At 39.1% G+C, this 22873-nt stretch overlaps 2 protein-coding genes across 2 annotated transcripts; both read left to right on the top strand.

Moving 5' to 3' along the window:
* Nucleotides 1–6412: 6412 nt before the first annotated feature.
* On the top strand, nucleotides 6413–11537 carry LOC121048829. The gene is made up of 8 exons (XM_040511447.1): nucleotides 6413–6421; nucleotides 9560–9661; nucleotides 9710–9840; nucleotides 9998–10064; nucleotides 10147–10214; nucleotides 10311–10404; nucleotides 10648–10817; nucleotides 10923–11537. The coding sequence occupies exons 1-8, from the start codon at nucleotides 6413–6415 to the stop codon at nucleotides 11302–11304; spliced, it is 1023 nt and encodes a 340-aa protein (XP_040367381.1). The 3' UTR covers nucleotides 11305–11537.
* A 2417-nt stretch (nucleotides 11538–13954) lies between these two features.
* LOC112180603 (probable membrane-associated kinase regulator 4) lies at nucleotides 13955–15329 on the top strand. The gene has a single exon (XM_024319158.2). It carries the CDS (start codon nucleotides 14019–14021, stop codon nucleotides 15126–15128), a length of 1110 nt encoding a protein of 369 aa, XP_024174926.1. The 5' UTR covers nucleotides 13955–14018; the 3' UTR covers nucleotides 15129–15329.
* The last annotated feature ends 7544 nt before the right edge of the window (nucleotides 15330–22873 follow it).

Here is a 22873-nt window from a genome sequence, read left to right as displayed (position 1 = left end):
AAAACAACAAATCGGTCCAACCTGGACAAAACAATAATTAGGTCCAACCTGGACAAAACAGCAAATAGGTCCAACCTGGACAAAATATGTACCCAGGAGTCTTAAGTAACCTACTTAGATCCCTAAAGTACGATGGCAGACAGACTAGAGCTCTAACTGAATTGTAACCTGTCACCCGGCCAAGGTTCAATCTTACGATATAATATTGCCATGAGGATGCAACCTGCAACCCCGGATCCTTAGGCCAACCTGACCCTCAGATCAAAACGTTAAATCAACCCAAAAGGAGAAATCACAACCTGTGACTCTCAAATCCTCAGACCACCGGTCGTCAGATAAAAACGTTAAATCAATTCAAAAGGAGAAATCACAACCTGTGACTCTCAAATCCTCAAACACTTTTCAAAACAATAGAAATACCATTTCCCACATATTGTTTTCCAAAAGCCACAACCCAAAACAATAAAAAGCATCGTTTCATGCATATTGTTTCACAAATCCACAACTAATACATGAATACGTATGTATATATATACATCCCATAATATATATATATACACACATAGTCATCTACACGGAAATGTCACTAATACCATCTACAGTTTGCAGTTAACCAATTAACTCTCAAAACAATAAGGGTATTCCCGTTCGTGAAATGAACTTCGTGAGATTACTCACCTCGAACTCCTGCTGCGTCTTCAATACAGAACCGCACCAAACTATCACCAACAACTCGTTCAAATACTTCGTCAAGTACCTAATCACATACGGTTCCAACTTAGTAACGATTTATATTTGATTTAAGTTCGAAACCCCTGTTTTGAACTAAAATCCCCCAAAGTGGTGCCAATCGAGGCGAAACCACATCCGAGACCTCCCAAAGTCTCTGGAATACGTCCACGATCGATGTGACCAAACCACAAGTCGATCGGACGCTCAAATCCTCACGGATAGCATAAATTGGTCGGTATGAAACTGCAAAAATCATAACAATTCCAAACGAACTCCTAAACTTGCATATTATATATCGAAACGCTCGTATCAACGAGTAGAACATATATAATAACAGAAACAGTTCCTTAAGTGGCCGGAACACCACCGGAACGCCACCACAGACGGTGGTGCACCGCTGCCGGCCAAAAACACATTATTTCACAAAACTCCCAACATCAAAAAGCTTCATCTAAGCATGCTTGTGAACTTTCATAACAGGATCGAAGTCAGAAAACAAGCCTAAGGGATCGAAAACTACCTCACAAGCCGTGAACAGTGATCCCAACTGAGTTGATCGAAGTTTCACGTGAATCGATCCAAACAACCACCAAGGATCGATCGGCGAGCTTGTTCTGAACTCAACTAAGGAAACTCAAAGCCTTGCCGACGTCAGAGTTGTGTTTTCCGGCCGAGTCCGAAAACACCAACCTGCACAGCCTTGCAGCGCCGCAGTGGAGGAGAATCGGCGCTAGAGGACACCAGAGGGACGACCAGACGGAGGAGAAGATCCTATCTGGAAAGTTTCGTCGCGGGAGACCGCCGCAGTTCGCCGGAAAAGTCGGGTCGGATCGACCGGGTCCGGGTCGGGTCAGTCTGATATCTTCGATTCTGAAGGTGCGAATGAGAGAGAAGAGAGAGGAAGGAGCTGGTTTCCGAAAAAGGAAACAAATGAAAATAGTAAGTTTCTCCTTCGGGAAACTTCTATTTATACCAAAATGGAAATTCCTTCCAATGGCCATAACTTTCTCATACGAACTCCGATTCTCGCGTTCCACATGTCCACGAACTCGTATCGACGCGCTCTACAACTTTCGTGAAGGAAGTTTTCAGAGAAGCCCAACGAATAAAAAGTCAACCTTGAGCCCCCCCTATAGTCATACCTTTCAAATAGAAATTCGTCCGAAACACTTCCGCTCCATCCACGAGCCACGAAACCGTCCAACAACCATAAATTAGATTCCGGAAATTCCTCGGAAAATAAATACGAATTTCCGGGGCATCACAGTTATAGAACCTGAAGTTCTCATTACTTGCTTATGGATGATATTACCCAAAGCACTAATATTATTTGTTCCTTTCCTGTAAGAAATATTAAATCTCAACATGTTTGACTTTGTTGCTTTGGAGGTCTCCAGAAGAAACTATTTAATGTGTACTCAAGATGTGAAAATTCATCTGACTACAAAGAAGATAAGATCAACAATCGATATTGACAATGTCGTCACTGAGGTTTTTAAGGCGAGTGCCATAATGTTCATAAAGAAACATATAGAGAAAACACTTTGATAGGAGCATTTTTATGCGACGTTTTAATAATTATTTCCTCATATTTTTCTTAGTTATTTCCTTTAATTAATCATTTTTTTATTTTCTAGGTACATTGGAATAAATGACAAGGAAATGAGCTGAAATGAAGATATGGAGTTTTCCTGGTCCAACTAGGAATCCCAGTCAACGCAGGAATCCTGATGAGGCTAGGAAACCTGAAGGCATTAGGAGACCACATGGCTTGAAGATGACGTGGGAGATATTATGGGAGATTAAATCTGATTTTTGCATGGGAAATGAAAGAGATTACGTTAAGAAAATCTTGGGAGAGTTTCATGGGACTGTGCAACAAGTTTCATGGGATTGTGCAACAAGAAAAGGCTCAAAACAAGTCTAGATTCGTTCCTTAATTCCCTCAAGATATGTTGGCTGAAATTAGAGAATAAAATCTGCAATTTTAATGTGAAAATCAAGAGAAAATCAAGGGGAGGATATTAAGGATAATGACATGGAGAGATTTAAGGGAGAAAAGGTCCAAAACAAGTCCAGATTCATTCCTATTTTCACTCAAGATTATTTTGGCCGAAAATTAAGAGAAAAATCAGATAAAATCTTGGAAAATCAGCAATAATATATTTGGAAAGATTAGGGAATTATTTTGGAGCTTTTTGATTGGTTGAGTGACATGGCAGAGCTGACGTGACATTAATTCATTGGTTGGAGCTGTGTGGTGCAACCAACAAATTCCTTAGAGATTAAATTCATGAAGCCTTGCCTTCCCCTATATATACCCTCCTCTCTAGACATTTTAGATACACCAAAACACCACAACCATCTCAACACCACAACACACCACACCACCAAACACCACAACACACCTCTCTCCCTCAGTAAATAAACATCAGAAAATTTCTCTCCATTCTCTAGTCTTCAGAAGCTCTGCGTCTCAACCAAGGAGGAGAAGAAGTCATGCAATACATCAAGATCCTATCCGCCATCCACCCTTGTGTCGTCCCTAGAAGATTGCTTGCTTTCAAGGATCTTCGAGTTCTTCGTCTCAAGGCCATGTCATCCATCTTTCACGGTGTATTTCATACTTTCTTTTGTTTTCCTTTGTTTGATTTCGTATAGTTATGAATTCTAGTTAACATGACATTAAGGGCAATGTTTAAAGCCCGTTTATATGTTTTGAAATAAAATTGTGATTTTTATATGTTGATTTATATGTTGCTTATGTGATATTGCTTGATTGATTTTGGATTACAGAAAACTTTTGCATGTTTGTGTTCTTTGGTGGCCAACTTAGGATATTGCATGTAATTAGAGCTAGATTTAAGTAGTAAAGGCTTTGGACAAAAGTCAAAATCAATTAAGGAAGATTGCAAATAGGTGAACTTATTCATAACTAGGTTGTGCACTTTGGTTGACATCATTTCTTTGTTCTTAATGCGTTGAATGTGTTCTTGATTAGCTAGCTTTCTAGACTATGATTGCATGTTCAATGGGATTGATTTAAGTGCTTTCACTTAGATTAATTATTCAAGGAAAGTAAAAAATGGGAAATCGTTTGCTTTCTAACGTTTCACATGGTCAACTTCTTCTCATGACATAGAAGATCAACTATAGGAATTGTGATTGGATTTCATTCATATGATTGTGGATTTGATATTTGTTCCTTGCGTTCCACCCTTGTATATGTGTTTTTATATTTTCTTTCTTTTATTTATTTTAATTTTCAAAACTCCAATTCTTAAACCCCCCCTTTTTATTTCGTTATTTGTATATACTCTTTTTGTAACGATCCCTATTTACCATATACTAACGATGACATTTTCAGGGTTAAATTGCGCGCTTATTTTTAGCGTATCACACTCCAAGTTGAGTATCCGATAAAGAGGATCCACAAACTCTTTGGGTCGCTCTGGAAGAGTACTTTAACCATCAAATGATCATTTTCTTGCCTGAAGCAAGACATGATTAGCAAGATATTGAACAAACCCATCTGTCCAAAACAATACAAGGAAAGGCACTTTACTAATTCTCAAAATTGATCACTATCTTTTTGCTCACTAAAATGAACAACAACCTCCTGTTGAGGAATGATCAAGCCAAGCCCATCGGTACCTAAGCAACAGTTTTGCTTGAAGCAAATGATGTTACTCATCGCAAACCTAATTGCGAAAGGAGAATTGTGAAAAAAAAAAGTTCAATCTTTCGAGACAAGGAAAGAGAGGAGGGCCCATAAATGGTCAATATAACCGGCCCAAAACATGGCCCCATGTTATAGTCCCACTGCCCAACAAGCCAAAGTGGAAAGGAACACTGGTTCGGCCCGCTGCCACCAAAATCGGCATGATCTTTGTTATCGTTGTGGAGCAATTGACTGTTGGTCCCGCACTAGCTGTGCGATAGCCTAAGCAGTAGATGAGTATTACGCCGGTCGCGGAACTCAAAATACCATCTTTATTGAAGGGTCATTTTCTATTGATTCCACATTAGAGATCATGGATTTTCAGGCTGTTACTGAACATACCGAGGATTAGAACTCGAAGACATGGGTATAATTGGCCCCTTGTGCCATATCTATTTCATCTTAATGAATGAAACATCTTCGGATTTTGGATTATAGAAATTTGGTTATGTTCGAATATATTTAATTCAATAAACTTATTCATATATGTGATCCATTGAATTAAATAAATAAATAAGCATATTTTGTGGGGAAGTTTATTGTCTGGTTAAAAGTGCTATTACGCACACCATACTCCCAGATCGGAGATATTTTTCAAATTTATGTCTATTCATACCTCTGTGACAACTGTATCAGGCCAATCCAACCTGATAGAGGGTTATGGTAAAACCCACTGTATGTTGTCTAATGGTACTAAACCTACCATTAATGAGGCCTTATAATCTCCACATTCTAGAAGAATGTTATTGAGTATTAAGGATATTCTAACCAACAGTTACTGCGTTGAAACCACTGAGAAAAATGATTGTAATATCTTTGCATAACCTCCAAGTGTGTGGCCAGATGCGTACATTGGAGAAAATTGAAATCTGTTAGCTAGAAGCTAACTAATTCAAGCAACTACTTGTTATGGTATGATCGTTTGGGACACCCAGGACAAAGTATGATGCACCGTATCCTCAACTCATCGCAGGTGCATCCCCTTCTGAATAAGGGTCTTGTACATAATGACGCACTATGCCATACTCGTTAAGAATATTTAATATCAGACCATCATATGCAAGGGAAATTTGTGGACACATATATCCAACCACCATGTGGACCAGTTAAATAATAATGGTTTTGGTTGATGTATCGACAAAGTGATCACATGTTACACTATTGTCCACAAGAAAATGCTGCTTTTGCTAAACTCTCACGTAGATTATGAAATTCAGGGTTCACCACACGGATTATCACTTAAAGTCTATAAGACTTGATAATACCAGAGAGTTTACATCGAAGTCTTTCAATAATTATTGCATATCTCTTGGGATTGATGCTGAACATATAGTTCCCTATGTTCACACCCAAGATGGTCTCGCAGATAGAATCTTGGTAATGCGCACCAAGCTTCTAATTTCTGCATGGGGCTATGCAATCTTGCATGCAGCTATGTTGGTCCCGTTGAGGCCCATTGCTACCCAACCTTACTCCGCGTTATAGCTGGTGACTGGGTACTAACCTGATGTTTCGCACTTACGCGCATTTGGGTATGCAGTCCTCGTGCTAATTGTGCCGTCACAACGTACAAAATTGGGTCCTCAACAAAGGATGGGTATACATGTCTATTATGAGTCCTATCCATTATGTGCTCTTTAGAGCCCTTGACAGGTGATCTCTTTACCGCTTAATTTGCGGATTGTCACTTTGATGAGACAGTTTTCCCGCCGTTGGGAGGAGATAAAAACGTCACCGTTCCTGATGAACGACGTGAATTAACATGGAATGTCCCCACAATGTCTCATCTTGATCCCCAAACCGCAGAAAATAGTGAAGTGCAGAAATTCTAGATCTATAGAGTATAAGAATACAATATGCCAGACACTTTCTCTGATCTAGCTAAAGTGACGAGATCATATATACCTGCTGCAAATGTGCCTGCAAGGATAGACGTCCTTGTAGGATGTGTCGTCCTAGATGGACGAGGTATGACCATGGCGGCTAACCAGGGCATATGTCCCTGCCCAGAAGCGAGGTAGACCATCAGGTTCGAAGGATTTTTATCCCCAGAAGAGGTTAAACTTGGCACAAACGAATCCTCTTAACATCGCAATCTCAAACCAATCCATCTCATGAGATAAATCCGGATTATGGGGTTGTCCTAGAAGAGACAATGTTAGGGGACGCTCCAACATTTGAACCCACTCCCGAAAATAGAGAAATCTCGGTAAATTTAGTGAGATTTGGAATCGGGTTGAGAATATCATCGATGATATATTAGTATTTGCGGTGGCACCGAATCTATAATATGCGATGACCTCGAACCTTGCTTTATTAATCAATATCAACGAAGAGACGACTGGCTAAAAAGGAAATAAGCAATCCAGGTCGAATTAGATTTCTTGACAAAGAGAAAGGTGTTTGGACCTGTTGTTCCTACACCTCCCCATGTTAAACCCGTAGAATTTAAATGGGTATTTGTAAGGAAGCGTAATGACAAAAATGAGATTGTGATACACAAGGCTCATCTAGTGGCGCAAGAATTTTCTCAACGCCCTGTGATTGATTACGAGGAGGCATATTCTCTCGTAATGGACGTCATAACATTCCGCTACCTTATCAGTTTGGTAGTTTCTGACAAACTGAATATGCAGCTTATGAATGTGGTCACATCTTATCTCTATGGGGATCGCAATACAGAGATATACATGAAAGTTCCTGAAGGACTTAAGATACCCGATGCAAATATTTCTAGACCACAGAATATGCTCTCCATTAGTTTTGAGGTGTTCACTTTATAGATTGAAAAAATCTAGACGGAGGTGGTATAACCATCTAAGTGAATATTTGATCGGGATGGGATATGTGATTAATAAAATGCCCATGCGTGTTTATTAAGGAAACAAGTTTCGGGTTTGCAATTATGACGGTCTATGTCAAAGACATGAATTTGATTGATACCCCTGAAGAAATCAAGGAAACCGCAAAGCACCTGAAATCGGAATTTGAGATGAAAGGCCTTAGGAAACAAATTATTGCCTCGACCTGAAGCCCGAGGACAGTGCAGGTGAAATTTTGGTCCATCAACCAAATTACATCTAGAAGATATTAAGACGCTTTAATGAGGATAAAAGCAAGCACACCCATGGTCGTCTGAAGTCTAGAGAGAATCGTATCGTCCTGCAGATGATAACGAAGAGATATTGGTGCCAGAAGTCCCATATCTAAGTGCAATAGGCGCATTATTGTACTTGGCTCAATGCCCTAGATAGGACATCTCATTCGATGTGAACTTGTTAGCTAGATATAGCTCTGCACCAACACGCCGCCACTGGAATGGTATAAAAGACATTTTTCGCTACCTTAGAGGTACAGCGGATATGGGCTTATTCTATCCCTACGCATCAAGGAATGGATCAAACCCCCTTGATCCTCAAAATGATGCTCACCTTGTTGGATATGCTGATATAGACTATCTATTAGACCCGTACAAGGCACATTCCCAAACTGGTTATGTATTTACCATTGGGAATACTGCAATTTCTTGAAGGTCTACGAAATAAACACTTGTTGCTACCTCTTCGAATCATGCTGAGATACTAGCTCTTCACGAAGCAGTATGTGAATGTACATGGCTAAAAGCCGTTACAAAGCATGTTCGAAGCACATGTGGACTGCATTCCACCACTGATGAACCGACCATTATCTACAAGGATACTGCTGCTTACATAGAGCAGATAAAGACGAGTTTCATCAAAGGAGACAACACCAAACATATTGTACTGAAGTTCTCCTTCAATTAGCAACAAAAGGAGCATCAGAAGATTGAAGTTAAGCATATTTGATCTGAAGACAATCGTGCAGACCTCTTTACTAAGTCACTACCAAAGTCTACATTATAGAATCATGTACAATGTATTGGTCCACGTAAATTATCTGAATTACCTAACATGTAATTTTCAGGGGGAGTCAAAATCAGGGGGAGTATCCTGAAGCATACTCATTTGACCATCGTGTACTCTTTTTGTCCTTCGTCCAGGGTTATTTTGTCCCACTGGGTTTTGTTACCTGACAAGGTTTTGACGAGGCACATCTTTAGTATGGTCACCCCACTTACTGCATCCAGAAGATGCTTTGATTCGACATATATATGCATTTGCTCATCTTTTCCCTTCGACCACGGGTTTCTCCCACTGGGTTTACCGGGCAAGGTTTTGGTGTAGCAACTCTAATGCATCCCTCTCGTAGACATACTACCTACTTATGGTGCTGATAAGAAGACTCCACCTATCTCTAAAGCTGTGATACTGCTAATCCACACTCAAGCGCGTTGTGCTCTTTTTCTCCTTCGACCAAGGTTGTTTTTTCCCACAGGGTTTTTATTACTTGGTAAGGTTTTTGACGAGGCAACTTAGAAGGGCATAGCAGGGGCAACACTATTGACATGGAATATCCAAGGGGGAGTGTTGTAAATATTAATGTGGCTATTCATGTAATAGCAATTAGTGTTGCATGATATACGCCAATTAAGATTGATTGGTGATTAATAGAATATAATTAGCGATTGATTGATTGTAATCAGACGAGTGATTGATGTAATCGTTAAATAGTTACCTTTTGTAAGCCTGAGGTACTTCTATATAAACCTCATTGTGAGATGAATAGAGTCACTCCATTTCTCATACTGCATTTTTGGTGTCTAAACTCTCCCTCTCTCAAATTCTTTTACTATCGTTTTGCAACAATTTTCTTATTTTCGTACAAAATTCGTCCCATCCTCACATCATGATTTTTAAGTGCTTCTCGAACTGACAGAACTCAAAAATCTTGTCCCAAATTTTCTCTACTATTTTCCAAATGGAAAACAAGAAAATTCATGAAAAATAGGAAATAAGTGTTTCATATTTTCAAAATAATGCTGAGCTTATAGTTTCCAATAAATTTGTGATCTTGGATTATTTTTTCATTACATTTCAAGGTTTGTATTATTTTCTGAAAAAATGGTATTTTTGATGTGATCTTTTCCTTCTCCAAATTCGTATATATTAAATTAGTTTTTCTTCCCTGATTGTGAATATCTGAAAGAGAGGGACCAATTTGATTGTGATTATTCTCTTGGTACAGGTCAATATCTCCTTGGCTGCAGCTAATTCTCGCCGTACCAGGGAAGACAGGGACCAATTTGAGGAAGCTAATACCAAGATTGTGACTCACTTGGAAACAAAGGTTTTGATAATATTCTAGATCTTAGCCCCCCTACAAAGGTTTTGACAGGAAGATGAACTATCAAAATCCATTGCTTCATGTAAGGTCGAGGCAGATGTTCTACATACATGGATTAATTTTTTGGAAGATACTTGGGTACTCAAGTGCTCATATGCAGAGACCAAGGAGAAGCAGGTCAAGTATGTTCTTCAACTCTGTTCAATTGCTAAATGCTCATTGTTCCATTGTTGTCACTTTGTTCTTTTAGACCGAAAGTCGTAGTTAAATTTGGTTTATGTTCTTTCTCGTGCTGTATATACTGTGCTTTAAATAGTTTTTGCTTTTTTGCATTTCAAGTGATGAATTGGAGAAACATGAGCACTATTTTGTGAACTTCGCCATTGATCTTCTCTCTGCCTACAAGGTATTGACGCTCTGCCTATCCTTATCTTTCTTGCTCTTTATCTCTCCTGTTCCTTAAGTAAACATCTCATGTTCTAATGCAGAAAGAGTTGGGGCCTTCTATCAGCCGTATAGGGAAATTTGTGGAGAATCTTAAGAATTTGAGCAAGAAGTAATGTTTTATTTATCATTTTTTCTTTGGCACTATGATAATTGTGCCTTCGTTCTGTTTTCTCTGTTCTTAATGTATTTTGACCTGACAAAACAGGTCAGGGGTGGTATCTAATGCAGAGAATGAGGATTCTAAAGCATTAAATCCATTAAGAAGCCTTGAGGAGGAATATTTGGATCATGAAACCAAGGTAAAAACATACAGATCTCCAGATAAGGAACTTTTGGTTCCTTTAGTGATTCAATAGGGTGACTTTTTTAATCTAAAGCCTGCAGATTGAAAAAGATAAAAGAAAAAGAAATTACAAGTTTGCTATTTTAGTATCATGAGTTAGGAATCTAGGATGTTCCCTGTGAAGGTTAATTTTTCATGTCAATTTTGGGTAGTGATCCAAACTGTTTTTTTTTTGCATGTGTAAAAACTACTCAAGCAGGAATGCTTCAGACTTTGGTATTGTGAGGCACCCAATTCCTGTTGGGGAACTTTCGTTGTTATTGACATGCATACATTGATTTTTGTTATCTTGTTTCAGATTATTACCACCTTCAGTGTAGTTGGTAATATGAAAGCGCACTTTTATTCAGAACAGACTAGAACTTCCAGGTATGAATTCCTGGTGGTGTATTTAGTTCTCTTCTTTTTCTTTTTCGTTTTTGATGCGATTCACAAAACCCCTAAGTATGACTTTGCTTGCGTATTCTAGGAAAGACCCAAGGGTACGGTTAAGGAACTGTTTGATGATATTGAAAAATTAAGAGCACAATTTGAAGCTGTTGAGAGACCAATTCTAGAAATAGAGACTCCAACTCCCCAAGCTGAAACTCCGTCTGATTACACGCTGCAGAGTGCTCCATCTGATCTCTCAGCAGATGGCTCAGTTGCACAGAAAGATGAGACAGTGAAGCATTCGGAGAAGGGTGCAGTCAAGGTAGAGCAAGTGCTCGACCCTGAAGATGACCTAGCAAAGCTCGAATCAGAGTTTGGCAAGGTTGGTCAAGACTACTCAACAGAGGAGGTGGGTGAGTGGGAATTTGACGAGCTTGAGAGGGAACTAATATCTGGTGATTCATCAACTCAAATAGACCTATAATTATGCCGGATAGGTGGCTGTCTATTTATGTTTCAAAAAGATATCCTCTGTATAAAGTATGATCTAATCTGTACCCAAAGGCGTTACATACTTTTCCTTGTAGCTTCTTTGTATCAACCTTTACTGATTTGTTAATTCTTCTTTTGAATTCTCAAACCCGTAATGTTGTAATGTCAAATATTTGACAAAACGAGTGGAATGGAAGGTGTTGGTGTTGGTGTTGGATGATGATATTTTAGCTTCTCTGCAATCTCTTTCACAAAACTTACAACTCAGAATGTGGTGTCAATTGCTTTCTTTTCTCTGAAGTGGGCATCCCCATCTGACGTTTAACTTTAAGCTGGCCTCATGCTTCCACACACCAAGAAATGGAGGAGCCCAGATGAGAATGTGGCCTTAGGATTTTTTGTTAATATAGCTTTGAAAAGGTTTCCAGATATAGAAGTAAAATTTTTGTTTCATCTTTCAAGGGCAACATCATTATGCAGGTCCTCCTATGATTTCAGCAACAGGGTACAGAAGCTAGTGGACTGGGTTTTTCTTCCACCCAAAATCCCTCTAAAGTCAGTTTCTAAAATGATTTCTAAAAGATGATGCTCAGAGCTGTTTAGCTTTCTGGCAATCTTCAACCCTACTTGATGCTGGTAGGAGGGTGCCCGAACACTCGGAGAGGCTATACTTTGTCAAACCTGGAACCAATTAGATACATCCTCAATTTAGGGTTGTGGGTAGTTTATGTAGAATTTGTGACCCAAATTTGGTGATGCAAGAGTTGAAGATTGAGTTAAGGCAGGAGGGTCCAAGTTAAAGAAGAAACACTTTCTTGATGCCTACTAAAGAGAACACTAGGGCATCCTACCAATGCTGTTTGTCTTAAAAAAGACCCAACAATGAATTTCTTCATATTTCTTTCCCAACAATTTATGGGTTCAATACTATTCGTCTCTAACCAATTTTTGATAGGAAATTTCTATTCACGCTCTTACTTTGTCACCATGAACCCCAAACTTCATATTTTGTTAGTTTAAACCATTTACAAAAGAAGCGTCACAAAATGACAAACTGAGAGTGTGAATAGCATCGCCCTTATAATTCGTTGGATACGGTGACATTAAACTCATTCATGGTTTCAAACCAGAAAAACACTATTCTGTATGCTCCTACACTCGTTTCTTCTCTTGTTATATATCGAAAATGAAAATGAAGATATAGCTTGTGACATTACCAACAATGCATCTGTGATATCAAAATATATATCCATTGTTTCTAAATGACTAGCTTCTAAGAGAAGAGCTAGACATAACCAGCCATCTGGACTTTGGAAAAGGAGGGAATCCCCATGGTTTTGTTTAGTGGTTAGAACTTAGAATTGAAAACAGAAACAGATAGAAAAAGAATGAACGTAAAGATGGGGAAGTAGGTTAAAAGGAGAAGACAAATGAAAGTCTCGAGCTTCGCATGGCATTGCATCCGGAATTTCCATTTCCCACACCACCAAATGTCGGATTCTGTTTGGCTTTTCATGAGCTCCACACCTCTCAATCTCTTCCTCTATAAAAATCTTATATACTTATCTCTCATTTTGTTTCTAATAGAATAAAGAAAACCAGGTTCATGATCGAAGATCTAAAAGCATCAAAGATCTGTGTGCACGTACTGATAAAACTTGTTAGAAAGTTGGGCTCGTTTTGTTTAATTTCTTTATCATGATCATTGAAAATGAAAGTAAAAAACAAACCCAGGAATTCAGTAAAAGTAGCATAAAGTGATTTTTTAGTTCTAATTAACTTCTAAGCAATACTCTATTGATTAGAATGCTTTTTCAGGTTTTGCTTTCTTGTTAGTTAGGGAGTGAGAGATAAAGTGTCTCTTTAGCTCTAAGTACTTCACGTAGTCCTCTATTGATTACAATTTACAAGAGCTTTTCAAGTTTAGAGAGAGAGAGAGAGAGATAGTTTTATATTGGAAGAGTGCAGAAAAGCCAGGTTTTAAGATGTGAGTCGCGCGGTTCCCAGTTTGAATTTGGCCAAAAGGTTATCTGAGTTTGAGGAGTACCTACACAAACGTATACATATTTTCTTGTACATGCGCCTAACTGATGAGTATTTAACTAGTGAGTCTAATAGGATAAGTTATATTAGTTAGGCTACTGTACTTTTTAATTCTTATGCTTCTATATACTATAGTCTCAGATATTACGATCTTTTCAAGTAAATCCAAACAATTTTAAGTGAACAAAGACAAATTGATGATCAAGAGCTTAAAGCAACAAAAGGAACTCATTCTTACATCATGCTGCTTATTAATTCTAGCTTTATATACTTTTTAGCTTTCAGTTGTTTGGTCCCCAATAAATTAAAGTCCTAGTGACGCTGACTGCAACGCTTGTGATCAAGGTTGCTTAACCATTGAAGTTTTTCTCCTCCCAGTCAATTCTTTGTCATCCACATATAACTAAAGAAATGAGCCACAAGAAAACCTTTTTCTTCAAGGAAAAAGAATTAAACAAATTGGCCAACAGATTGAGGTCCACACTCCACATAATGTTTGGAATTGTACATTTGGAAATTGGAATAAACAGAGTTATTACTTTGGACCCTTTTTAAAGGTTGCATAACCCCTTCAAAACCCTCACAAAGCTCAGCTTCATTTGAACTACTTCTCTTCAAGTTTCAAACAGTAGTCTTTGTCTTAACACCATAGAGAAAGTAGTGATGGCTGTTGACCACTTATCCTATGATCCTTCAGAAGGTGACTACATAGACATGGAAGTCGGTTCATACTCCGCCTTCTTTTCCCATTCTATGAGCTCTCCTCCACACCCCAGAGAGTTTGAGTTTCAAATGTCGTCAAGCTCACTAGAAATAGAGCCCTCAACTACTTCACCAGCTGATGAGCTTTTCTACAAAGGAAAGCTCCTTCCTCTTCACCTCCCACCGCGTTTACAAATGGTCGAAAAACTACTCCAAAACTCCACTTCGTGCTTTGACCATAACCCAAAAGATAGATTTGAAGAGTTCTATAGCACCCCATTAGCCACTACTGCCACAACTCCAACAACAATGAGTACCCCATTTGAGTCCTGCAACATCTCACCTTCGGAGTCTTGTCAAGTTAGCAGAGAGCTGAACCGGGATGAGTATATTTTCGAGTATGCAACTGATGGGAGTGGATTTGGATACGTCAATGAAAACTCGAAAAAATCTTGGACCAAAAAGTTGAAGCAGTACTCCTCACTTGGGTCTAAGCTCAAGGCTTCAAGGGCTTATCTCAAGTCCTTGTTTAGCAAAACTGGTTGCTCCAATGAGTCCAGTGCTCTAGCAGCTGCTAAGAATGCAGATGAAGGAATGGTTATGAAATCCAAGGACTTGAGTAAGTACACGAAGGCGGGGAAGAAAAACCCATTTGGACAAATTCGGAAGGATAAATATAGAATGTCTGCTTCTGGCATGAGAAGCTTCAACAAAGACAAGATCACTGAGAATGGTGCTGGTCTTCACAGAAGGTCGTTTTCATTAGCTATCAAGCGGCATTCTACAAAGGACTCTACTTCACCATCCTCCTCCTCATCATCATCATCAGCTTCTTCTTCATCTTCATGTTCAAACCTTTCAAATGGGACTCAGGAGCCGAAGTTTCTAAAGAGATGCAACAGTGCAAATTCAGAAATGGAGAGTTCAATTCAGGGGGCCATTGCGCATTGCAAGCAATCTCAGCAAACACTTCGTTCGAGAAAGACTGCGAGTGAAGTTGGGTTTTACTCATTGTCAACATCACTGTCAGCTTGTGAGGACAAAGATGGGCTAGACCTTTGCAGGGGATGAGAAAAAGATAGAACTTGAGTTAATGCTGTGTTCGTCTTTTCCTTCTTTCAAAAATTTGATAAATGGAGATGCTTTGGTTCAGTGCATGAATGTTTTAAATCTTTGTTAAAATTTATTCAAAGCCTCAATAAAATTTCTGTCCTAGACTAGTATAGAACCTTTAAATCAGAAAGCATTCAAGTGTTCAATAATTTTGATTGATTGATGTGTTTTGAATCATCTGCTACCTATATTGTTAGTAGTTTTTGATATTATATCTTTCCCTTTTTGACAAGTAACAAGTTCATATTTCTTTTTCTCATGATGAATTGTTTCATTCAGCAAAATTCTAATTCCTAATATTGCTGTAGAGTTCAACTAACTAACAAATTTTGAATTCAGGATAGCTATACAGAAAATAAAGGATCAAAACATGAGCAACAACACAAAGAAACAATATTAATTGGACATATACTCCTGAATTATTTTAGCTACTTTAGAAAACATGTCATCACTTTCAAATTTTCATCAGAACTGCAGAACTCAAAATCTGCAGCAAGAGTGGAAAATAAGCCTACATCTTCTTTGTGGCCCCTGATTCCATATTTAAGGACTTACAAATGACTTCGATCAGGTTAAAACTGTTTAAAGGGAAGATTACATTGTCTGATTACTGGATAAAGAGAATAGTTACTACACAATCTATATATCATTGATGAGATCAGCTTCATCATATGTACTAATAGCTAATTTAGTGCAAGAAGCCATGAATTCAAAGAGCCGGCATCATTCCATGATGAATATTTAACTTCAAAGTAACCTTAGATTAGGCAAAGATAACCATCATTATGTCCCAGCCAATCATCGAATCACGAGTTTTGAAAACCCACCTGTCTGCCCCTTAAGAGTAGCTAAAAGACATTTCTAACTCTTAATTGTTTCAGTGTAATACCATATAGTACCATACACTCTTTACTCTTTTTCTGCTTTTGAAAAATTATATATCATTAAGAGTACAAGTATTTCATTTGTTGATCCAAGAATTATTTTGTGTTCTTAATATATTCAACTTGAGATGAAATCTGATCAAGTGCAGGACAAACAGCCTTTAGTTGCCTTTTGGTTCCTTTTCTTTTCTTTTCCCAGATAATCCTAGTGGGCATTATAAACCTTAAATGGAGTGAGCGTGTCAGCCAGAAATTGACAGGATTAGAGCTAAAGAAAGCAATTAAAAAAAATCTAAACACTTTGATGTTGTTGAGCTCTATGGGGTTACAGGGAAAAAGAAGGAAATGGTAGGGTTGCTAATTGCTTCAGCTCAGTGTGTTATTGGTTTAACATGCTTCAGAAACCATACCCATTGAGAACGGTAAAATTTAATTTCTCATTTTTGAGTATCACAGATTTTACTTGATCTCTGTACAGTACAAGTGATGTTAGATAAGTCACATTTTCAGACCTAAAAGGAAAATTCTACAATGTTTTAACATATGACATGCATACAATTGCCTTAAAAGTGATAAAATGAGTCCTCAAAATAGTAATATTAGTCCTCAAAGTAGTAACATGAGTCCTTAAAGTGGTGAATTTTCTTAGTTACCACATGAGTCCTCAAAATAATAATCTTAGTCCTCAAAGTGGTAACATGAGTCCTTAAAGTGGTAAATTTTCTTAGTTTACCATATGAGTCCTGAAAATAGTAATATTAGTCCTCAAAGTGATAACATGAGTCCTTAAAGGAGTAAAAATAGTTGATGTATAAGAAATGTTAACATACCATAGCTTTACCCGACCTAAAAAACAGCCTAGTGGCCATAGATTGAGTTCCATTCTTGATAAAAACCTAACACAAGGATTATGGGGCTTACAAGATTTTAGGAATAAATGGCAGCGACCATAGGCAGTTGAAAAGTAGTTCCAGTAGGGTTGTGAGAAGACTTTTCATGTATAGACATCTTTGCCTTGACATGCAGATCGAGTTCCATTCTTGATAAAATCCTAACACAAGCTATACATGGAACTTCTCATATAAGAAGTGTAATTGCCTTGCATACCCTCAACATGATTTGTGAGTAAATGAAAGAACTATGAAGTCTTTATTTAAAAGGAAAGGGTGAGAATGAACTGCAATTGCCCTTACCAAATTAGTAGCTTGGAGTCTAGTGTAAATTCCTAGTAAGAATTTATAAGATTGATAGTATGAGATATTTGAGGAAATTAAGATTGTAGATGAGTCCTCTTAATTAATTATTATTTTCCATGGCCTCGGACCGTGAATGTATCGAGGAGGACTCTCCCCTCAAACACTACGAGATAAAAGAGTATATGCATCGGTAATAGCTAATTCTTTATGCATATATTTGAATGATCCTAATTATTTTTTACTGTTTGTTGTTGGTTTTAACATCTTTATCTTTTTATTTCATGTAGCATTCTAGGTCATGATGTCGCCATCTCATCTCCTTTCACATGGACCTGCCAAAGCAGGGCTGGATTGTGTTAGCAGATGAAGATGAACAAAATGTAAGAGACCTAACATTGAAAGTACAACGCCTCAATGGTGGTGAAGACTTTCATGGCTGACTACACCTATAAAATGTGTAATGCAGTTAGACATTTGCGTTTCATATGTATCTGCCGAAGTTGGGCTGGGTCGTGCTCGCTGATGAGTAGTACGTGTCTGAAGTTGTGGGATGACATTATATCAGAAATGCCTCCATGGTGGTGAAGCCTTTTATGGCCTACAATCATTGATTGATCATCAAGCACTGAATGTGTAAACGCACATGTGTTCCAATTGTAATTGCAATTAAACTTCCATGCAAACTTTTGAATTGTAACTTGTAAATGCAGGTATATATGGGTTGTAAATAAAGCATATACATGCTATGTCTATAAAATCTGTTGGATTCTTTTTTTCTTTGTTTTGATTTGGTCCTTCTACGAGTGGTCCGAGCTTTTGGTTTTGATCCGGTTTTTGTGAACTGGGTCCAGAATATCCTTGCTTCAGCTCATATTGTTCTATGTTAGTCAAGAGTCAATTTTGTGGCTTCTTTACCTATTCGCGGGTGTGCGCCAAGGAGGCCCCTTATCTCTTATTATTTTCTGTCTTTTAGAGGAGGTTCTTAGTAAGGGTATCCCACTGCTTGTAGCTCAAAATAAGCTAGCTAGATTGCATGGCAGCTCCGGGATATATCTCTCCCCATCTCATGTTTTATTTGCAGACGACGTAATATGGTTTTCATGCAGGCTAGCTCTTATGGTCTCCATGCCCTTTCTGATTTCATGGGGGAGTACGGAGCCAATTCTCTTGTACTCAAGTCTCAAGCACACAGTGAGATAAAGAGTCATACAGAGAGACAGTCATACATAAGCAATAGCCAATCATTTAAACTACCACCATTTTGAGTACGTACCTTTAGATTTAAGGGGCCGTGACCACTTACCCAATTTTAGACCAAAAATTACCCACTTACTCCAGTAAGAATTTTTTAACCTCATTTACCCAATCTAACCTCTAGTGACAGTTTTGCCCCCTATAATAACTCTTTTCTCTCAAACTCTCTCTCTCTCTCTCTCTCTCTCTCTCTCTCTCTCTCTCTCTCTCTCTCTCTCTCTCTCTCTCTCTCTCTCTGTGTGTGCCGCGCACCACCTCCATCAGAGACGATCTCAACCGTCGTGGGTCCCCCAAGCCAGCCCCAAGATCGGATCACTACATCCGGATTCGAAACTCAACCCCCGAGCGCTGCCGTCACCCGAACCAGGCTCTCTCTCTCTCTCTCTCTCACTGCCATGGCTGATTTGGCACCCCACTTTCGGCTTCAGGCCAACACCTTGATCGATCCACCTCCGGCATCACCAACAACCAAACCACAGATCCACCGATCCAAAGGCCCACAGCCACAACTCAGCCCCCCCCCCCCCCCCCCCCCCCCCCAACTCCGATCCGACTTCGAACCCAGCCCGAAACGACTCCGCTCCAACGTCGTCGTCACCCTAAAACACGCCCCGACGACTCCTGCATCTGCCTCACAGTCCGGTGGGTGCCCAGAGGAGTTTTTTTTGTTTTTTTTTTTTGGTATAATGAGATTTTTTAAAAAAAAAAAATTTGTATCTGTAATGTATTCATTTTGGTTCATTTGAGGGCAATAATATGATTATTGGAGGGTACTAATATGATTATTGGGGCAATAATATGATTATTAGGAGGCAATAATATGATTATTGGGGGACAATAATATGATAATAAATTGATCAATTGTGCCTGTAGTGTGTTCATTTTGGTTTTGGGAGTTCATACAATTCACTGGACGACAATAATATGATTATTGGAGGCAATAATATGATTTTTGGGAGGCAATAATATGATTATTGGGGAGGCAATAATATGATTATTGGAGGGGAGGCAATAATATGATTACTAGGTATTATTTGGGGGTAATAAAATCAGACGCAGGAATCCGGTCACCGGTCCGGTAGCCGGATTCGGGATTCCGGTCACCAATCGCCGGATTTCAGTAACCGGTAGCCGGATTCCGGTAATCGATCGCCTGATTTCGATCACCCGTCGCCAAATTCCGGTCGCCGGAGTCCGCTGCCGGCCACTAGTCACCGGAGCACAGCATGGTGGAGGATGACTTTTCTCTCTAAGTGAGAAAGAAGGAGAGGGCAAAAAAGTCCTAAAAATAAATAAAAAGAATAAAAAAAGAATTAATTGGGTAGTAGGGAAATAATCCTTTAGAGTGTTTTGGGTAAATGAGGTTAAAAAACTGTTAGTGGAGCAAGTGGGCAATTTTGTTGTTAAAATTGGGTAAATGTGTTGTAAAACAGAAAAAATTTTGAGAGAGAGAGAGAGAGAGTTTGGACACAGAGAATCAGATTGTGTGTCTTATTCATCTCACCATGAGGAGCCTTATATAGGACTACATGGTGTACACAAAAGGGTAATGCTTAATTACAATCCAATCACTCCTATAATTACAACCTATCAATCACCAATCTATAGGGATAGGCACCTATTACACATCATCTATTTACATGATTATCCACAAATATTTACAACACTCCCCCTTGGATATTCCATGTCAATAGTGTTGCATAGGCTGAGCGCTTCTAAGTTGCCTCGTCAAAAACCTTGCCAAGTAATAAAAACCCTGTGGGGAAAAAAAACAATCTTGGTCGAAGGAGAAAAAGAGCACAACGCTCTTGAGTGTGGAGTAACAGTATCACAGCTTTAGAGATAGGTGAAGTCTTCTTATCAGCACCATAAATAGGTAGTATGTCTGCTAGAGGGATGCATTAGAGTTGCTACACCAAAACCTTGCCCGGTAAACCCAGTGGGAGAAACCCGTGGTCGAAGGGAAAAGATGAGCAAATGCATGTATATGTCAAATCAAAGCATCTTCAGGATGTAGTATAAGTGGGGTGACCATGCTAAAAATGTGCCTCGTTAAAACCTTGCCAGGTAACAAAACCCAGTGGGACAAAATAACCCTGGACGAAGGACAAAAAGTGTACACGATGGTCAAGTGGGTATGCTTCAAGATACTCCCCCTGAAAAATTACATGTTAGGTAATTCAGATAGTTTACGTAGACCAATACCTTGAACATGCTTCTGGAATGTAAACTTTGGTAGTGACTTGGTAAAGAGGTCTGCACGATTGTCTTCAAATCAAATATGCTTAACTTCAATCTTCTGATGCTCTTGTTGTTGCCAATTGAAGGAGAACTTCGATACAATATGTTTGGTGTTGTCTCCTTTGATGAAACTCATCTTTATCTGCTCTATGTAAGCAGCATTATCCTCGTAGATAATGGTTGGTTCATCAGTGGTGGAATGCAGTCCACATGTGTTTCGAACATGGTTTGTAACGGCTCTTAGCCATGACATTCACATACTGCTTCGTGAAGAGCTAGTATCTCATCATGATTCGAAGAGGTAGCAACAAGTGTCTATTTTGTAGACCTCTAAGAAATTGCAGTATTCCCAATGGTAAAGACATAACCAATTTGGGAACGTGCCTTGTGCGGGTTTGATAGATAGTCTATATCAGCATATCCAACAAGGCAAACATCATTCTGAGGATCAAGGGGGTTTGATCCATTCCTTGATGCGTAGGGATAGAATAAGCCCATATCCGCCTTACCTCTAAGGTAGCGAAAAATGTCTTTTATGCCATTCCGGTGCCGGCGTGTTGGCGCAGAGCTATATCTAGCTAACAAGTTCACATCTAATGAGATGTCCTGTCTAGGGCATTGAGCCAAGCACAATATATAATGCGCCTATTGCACTTATATATGGGACTTCTGGCACCAATATATCTTCGTTATCATCTGCAGGACGATATGGTTCTCTCTAGACTTCAGACGATCATGGGTGTGCTTGCTTTTATCCTTATTAAAGCATCTTAACATCTTCTGGATGTAATTTGGTTGATAGACCAAAATTTCATCTGCACTATGCTCGGGCTCCAGGTCGAGACAATAATTTGTTCTCCCAAGGCCTTTCATCTCAAATTCCAACTTCAGGTGCTTTGCGGTTTCCTTGATCTCTTCAGGAGCATCGATCAAATTCATGTCATTGACATAGACCGCCACAATTCCAAACTAGGAACTTGTTTCCTTAATAAACACGCATGGGCATAGTTTATTATTCACATATCCCATCCCGATTAAATATTCACGTAGACGGTTATACCACCTCCGTCTGGATTGTTTCAATCCATAAAGTGAACGCCTCAAAACTAATGAAGAGCGTGTTCCGTGGTCTAGAGCTATTTGCATCGGGTATATTAAGTCCTTCTGGAGCTTTTATGTATATCTCTGTGTCGTGATCCCCAGAGAGATAAGCTGTGACCACATTCATAAGCTGCATATTCAGTTTTTCGGAAACTACCAAACTGAAAAGGTAGTGGAACATTGTGACGTCTATTACGGGAGAATACGTCTCCTCGTAATCAACCACAGGGCGTTGAGAAAATTATTGTGCCACTAGACGAGCCTTGTGTATCACAATCTCGTTTTTCTCATTACGATTCCTTACAAATACCCATTTAAATTCTACGGGTTTAACATGGGGAGGTGTAGGAACAACAGGTCCAAACACCTTTCTCTTTATCAAGGAATCTAATTCGACCTGGATTGCTTATTTCCTTTTTGGCCAGTCGTCTCTTCCTTGAATTTGATCAACAAAGCAAGGTTCGAGGTCATCGCATATTATAGTTTCGATGGCCACCGCAAATACTAATATATCATCGATGATGATCTCATTCCAATTCCAAATCTCACTAAATTTACCGAGATTTCTCTATTCTCGGGAGTGGGTTCAAATGTTGGAGCGTCCCCCAACATCGTCTCTTCTAGGACAGACCCATAATCCGGATTTATCTCATGAGATGGATCGGTTTGAGATTGCGATGTTAAGAGGATTCATTTGTGCCAAGTTTACCCTCTTCTGGGGATAAGAATCCTTCGAACCTAATGGTCTACCTCATTTCAGGGCAGGGACATATGACTGGTTAGCCGCCATGGTCGTACCTTGTCCATCTGGGACGACACATCCTACAAGAACGTCTATCCTTGCAGGCACATTTGCAGCAAGTATATATGATCTCGTCACTTTAACTATATCAGAGAAAGCGTCTGGCATATTTTGGGCTACACTCTGTAGATCTAGAATTCTCCGCACTTCATTATCACATTGTGCGGTTCGGGGATCAAGATGAGACATAGTGGGGACATTCCACGTCAATTCACGTCGTTCATC

The sequence above is a fragment of the Rosa chinensis genome, chromosome 7, assembly GCF_002994745.2.
Source record: "Rosa chinensis cultivar Old Blush chromosome 7, RchiOBHm-V2, whole genome shotgun sequence".
Classification (NCBI taxonomy): domain Eukaryota; kingdom Viridiplantae; phylum Streptophyta; class Magnoliopsida; order Rosales; family Rosaceae; genus Rosa; species Rosa chinensis.
This window is presented reverse-complemented; position numbering and strand designations above follow the sequence as displayed.

Coding starts and splice junctions, on each gene's coding strand:
- LOC121048829 (XM_040511447.1), top strand. Junction 10,065..10,146: donor ATCTTCTCTCTGCCTACAAG/GTATTGACGCTC, acceptor GTTCTAATGCAG/AAAGAGTTGGGGCCTTCTAT. Junction 10,818..10,922: donor GAACAGACTAGAACTTCCAG/GTATGAATTCCT, acceptor ATTCTAGGAAAG/ACCCAAGGGTACGGTTAAGG.
- LOC112180603 (XM_024319158.2), top strand. CDS start 14,019: ATGGCTGTTGACCACTTATCCTATGATCCTTCAGAAGGTGACTACATA.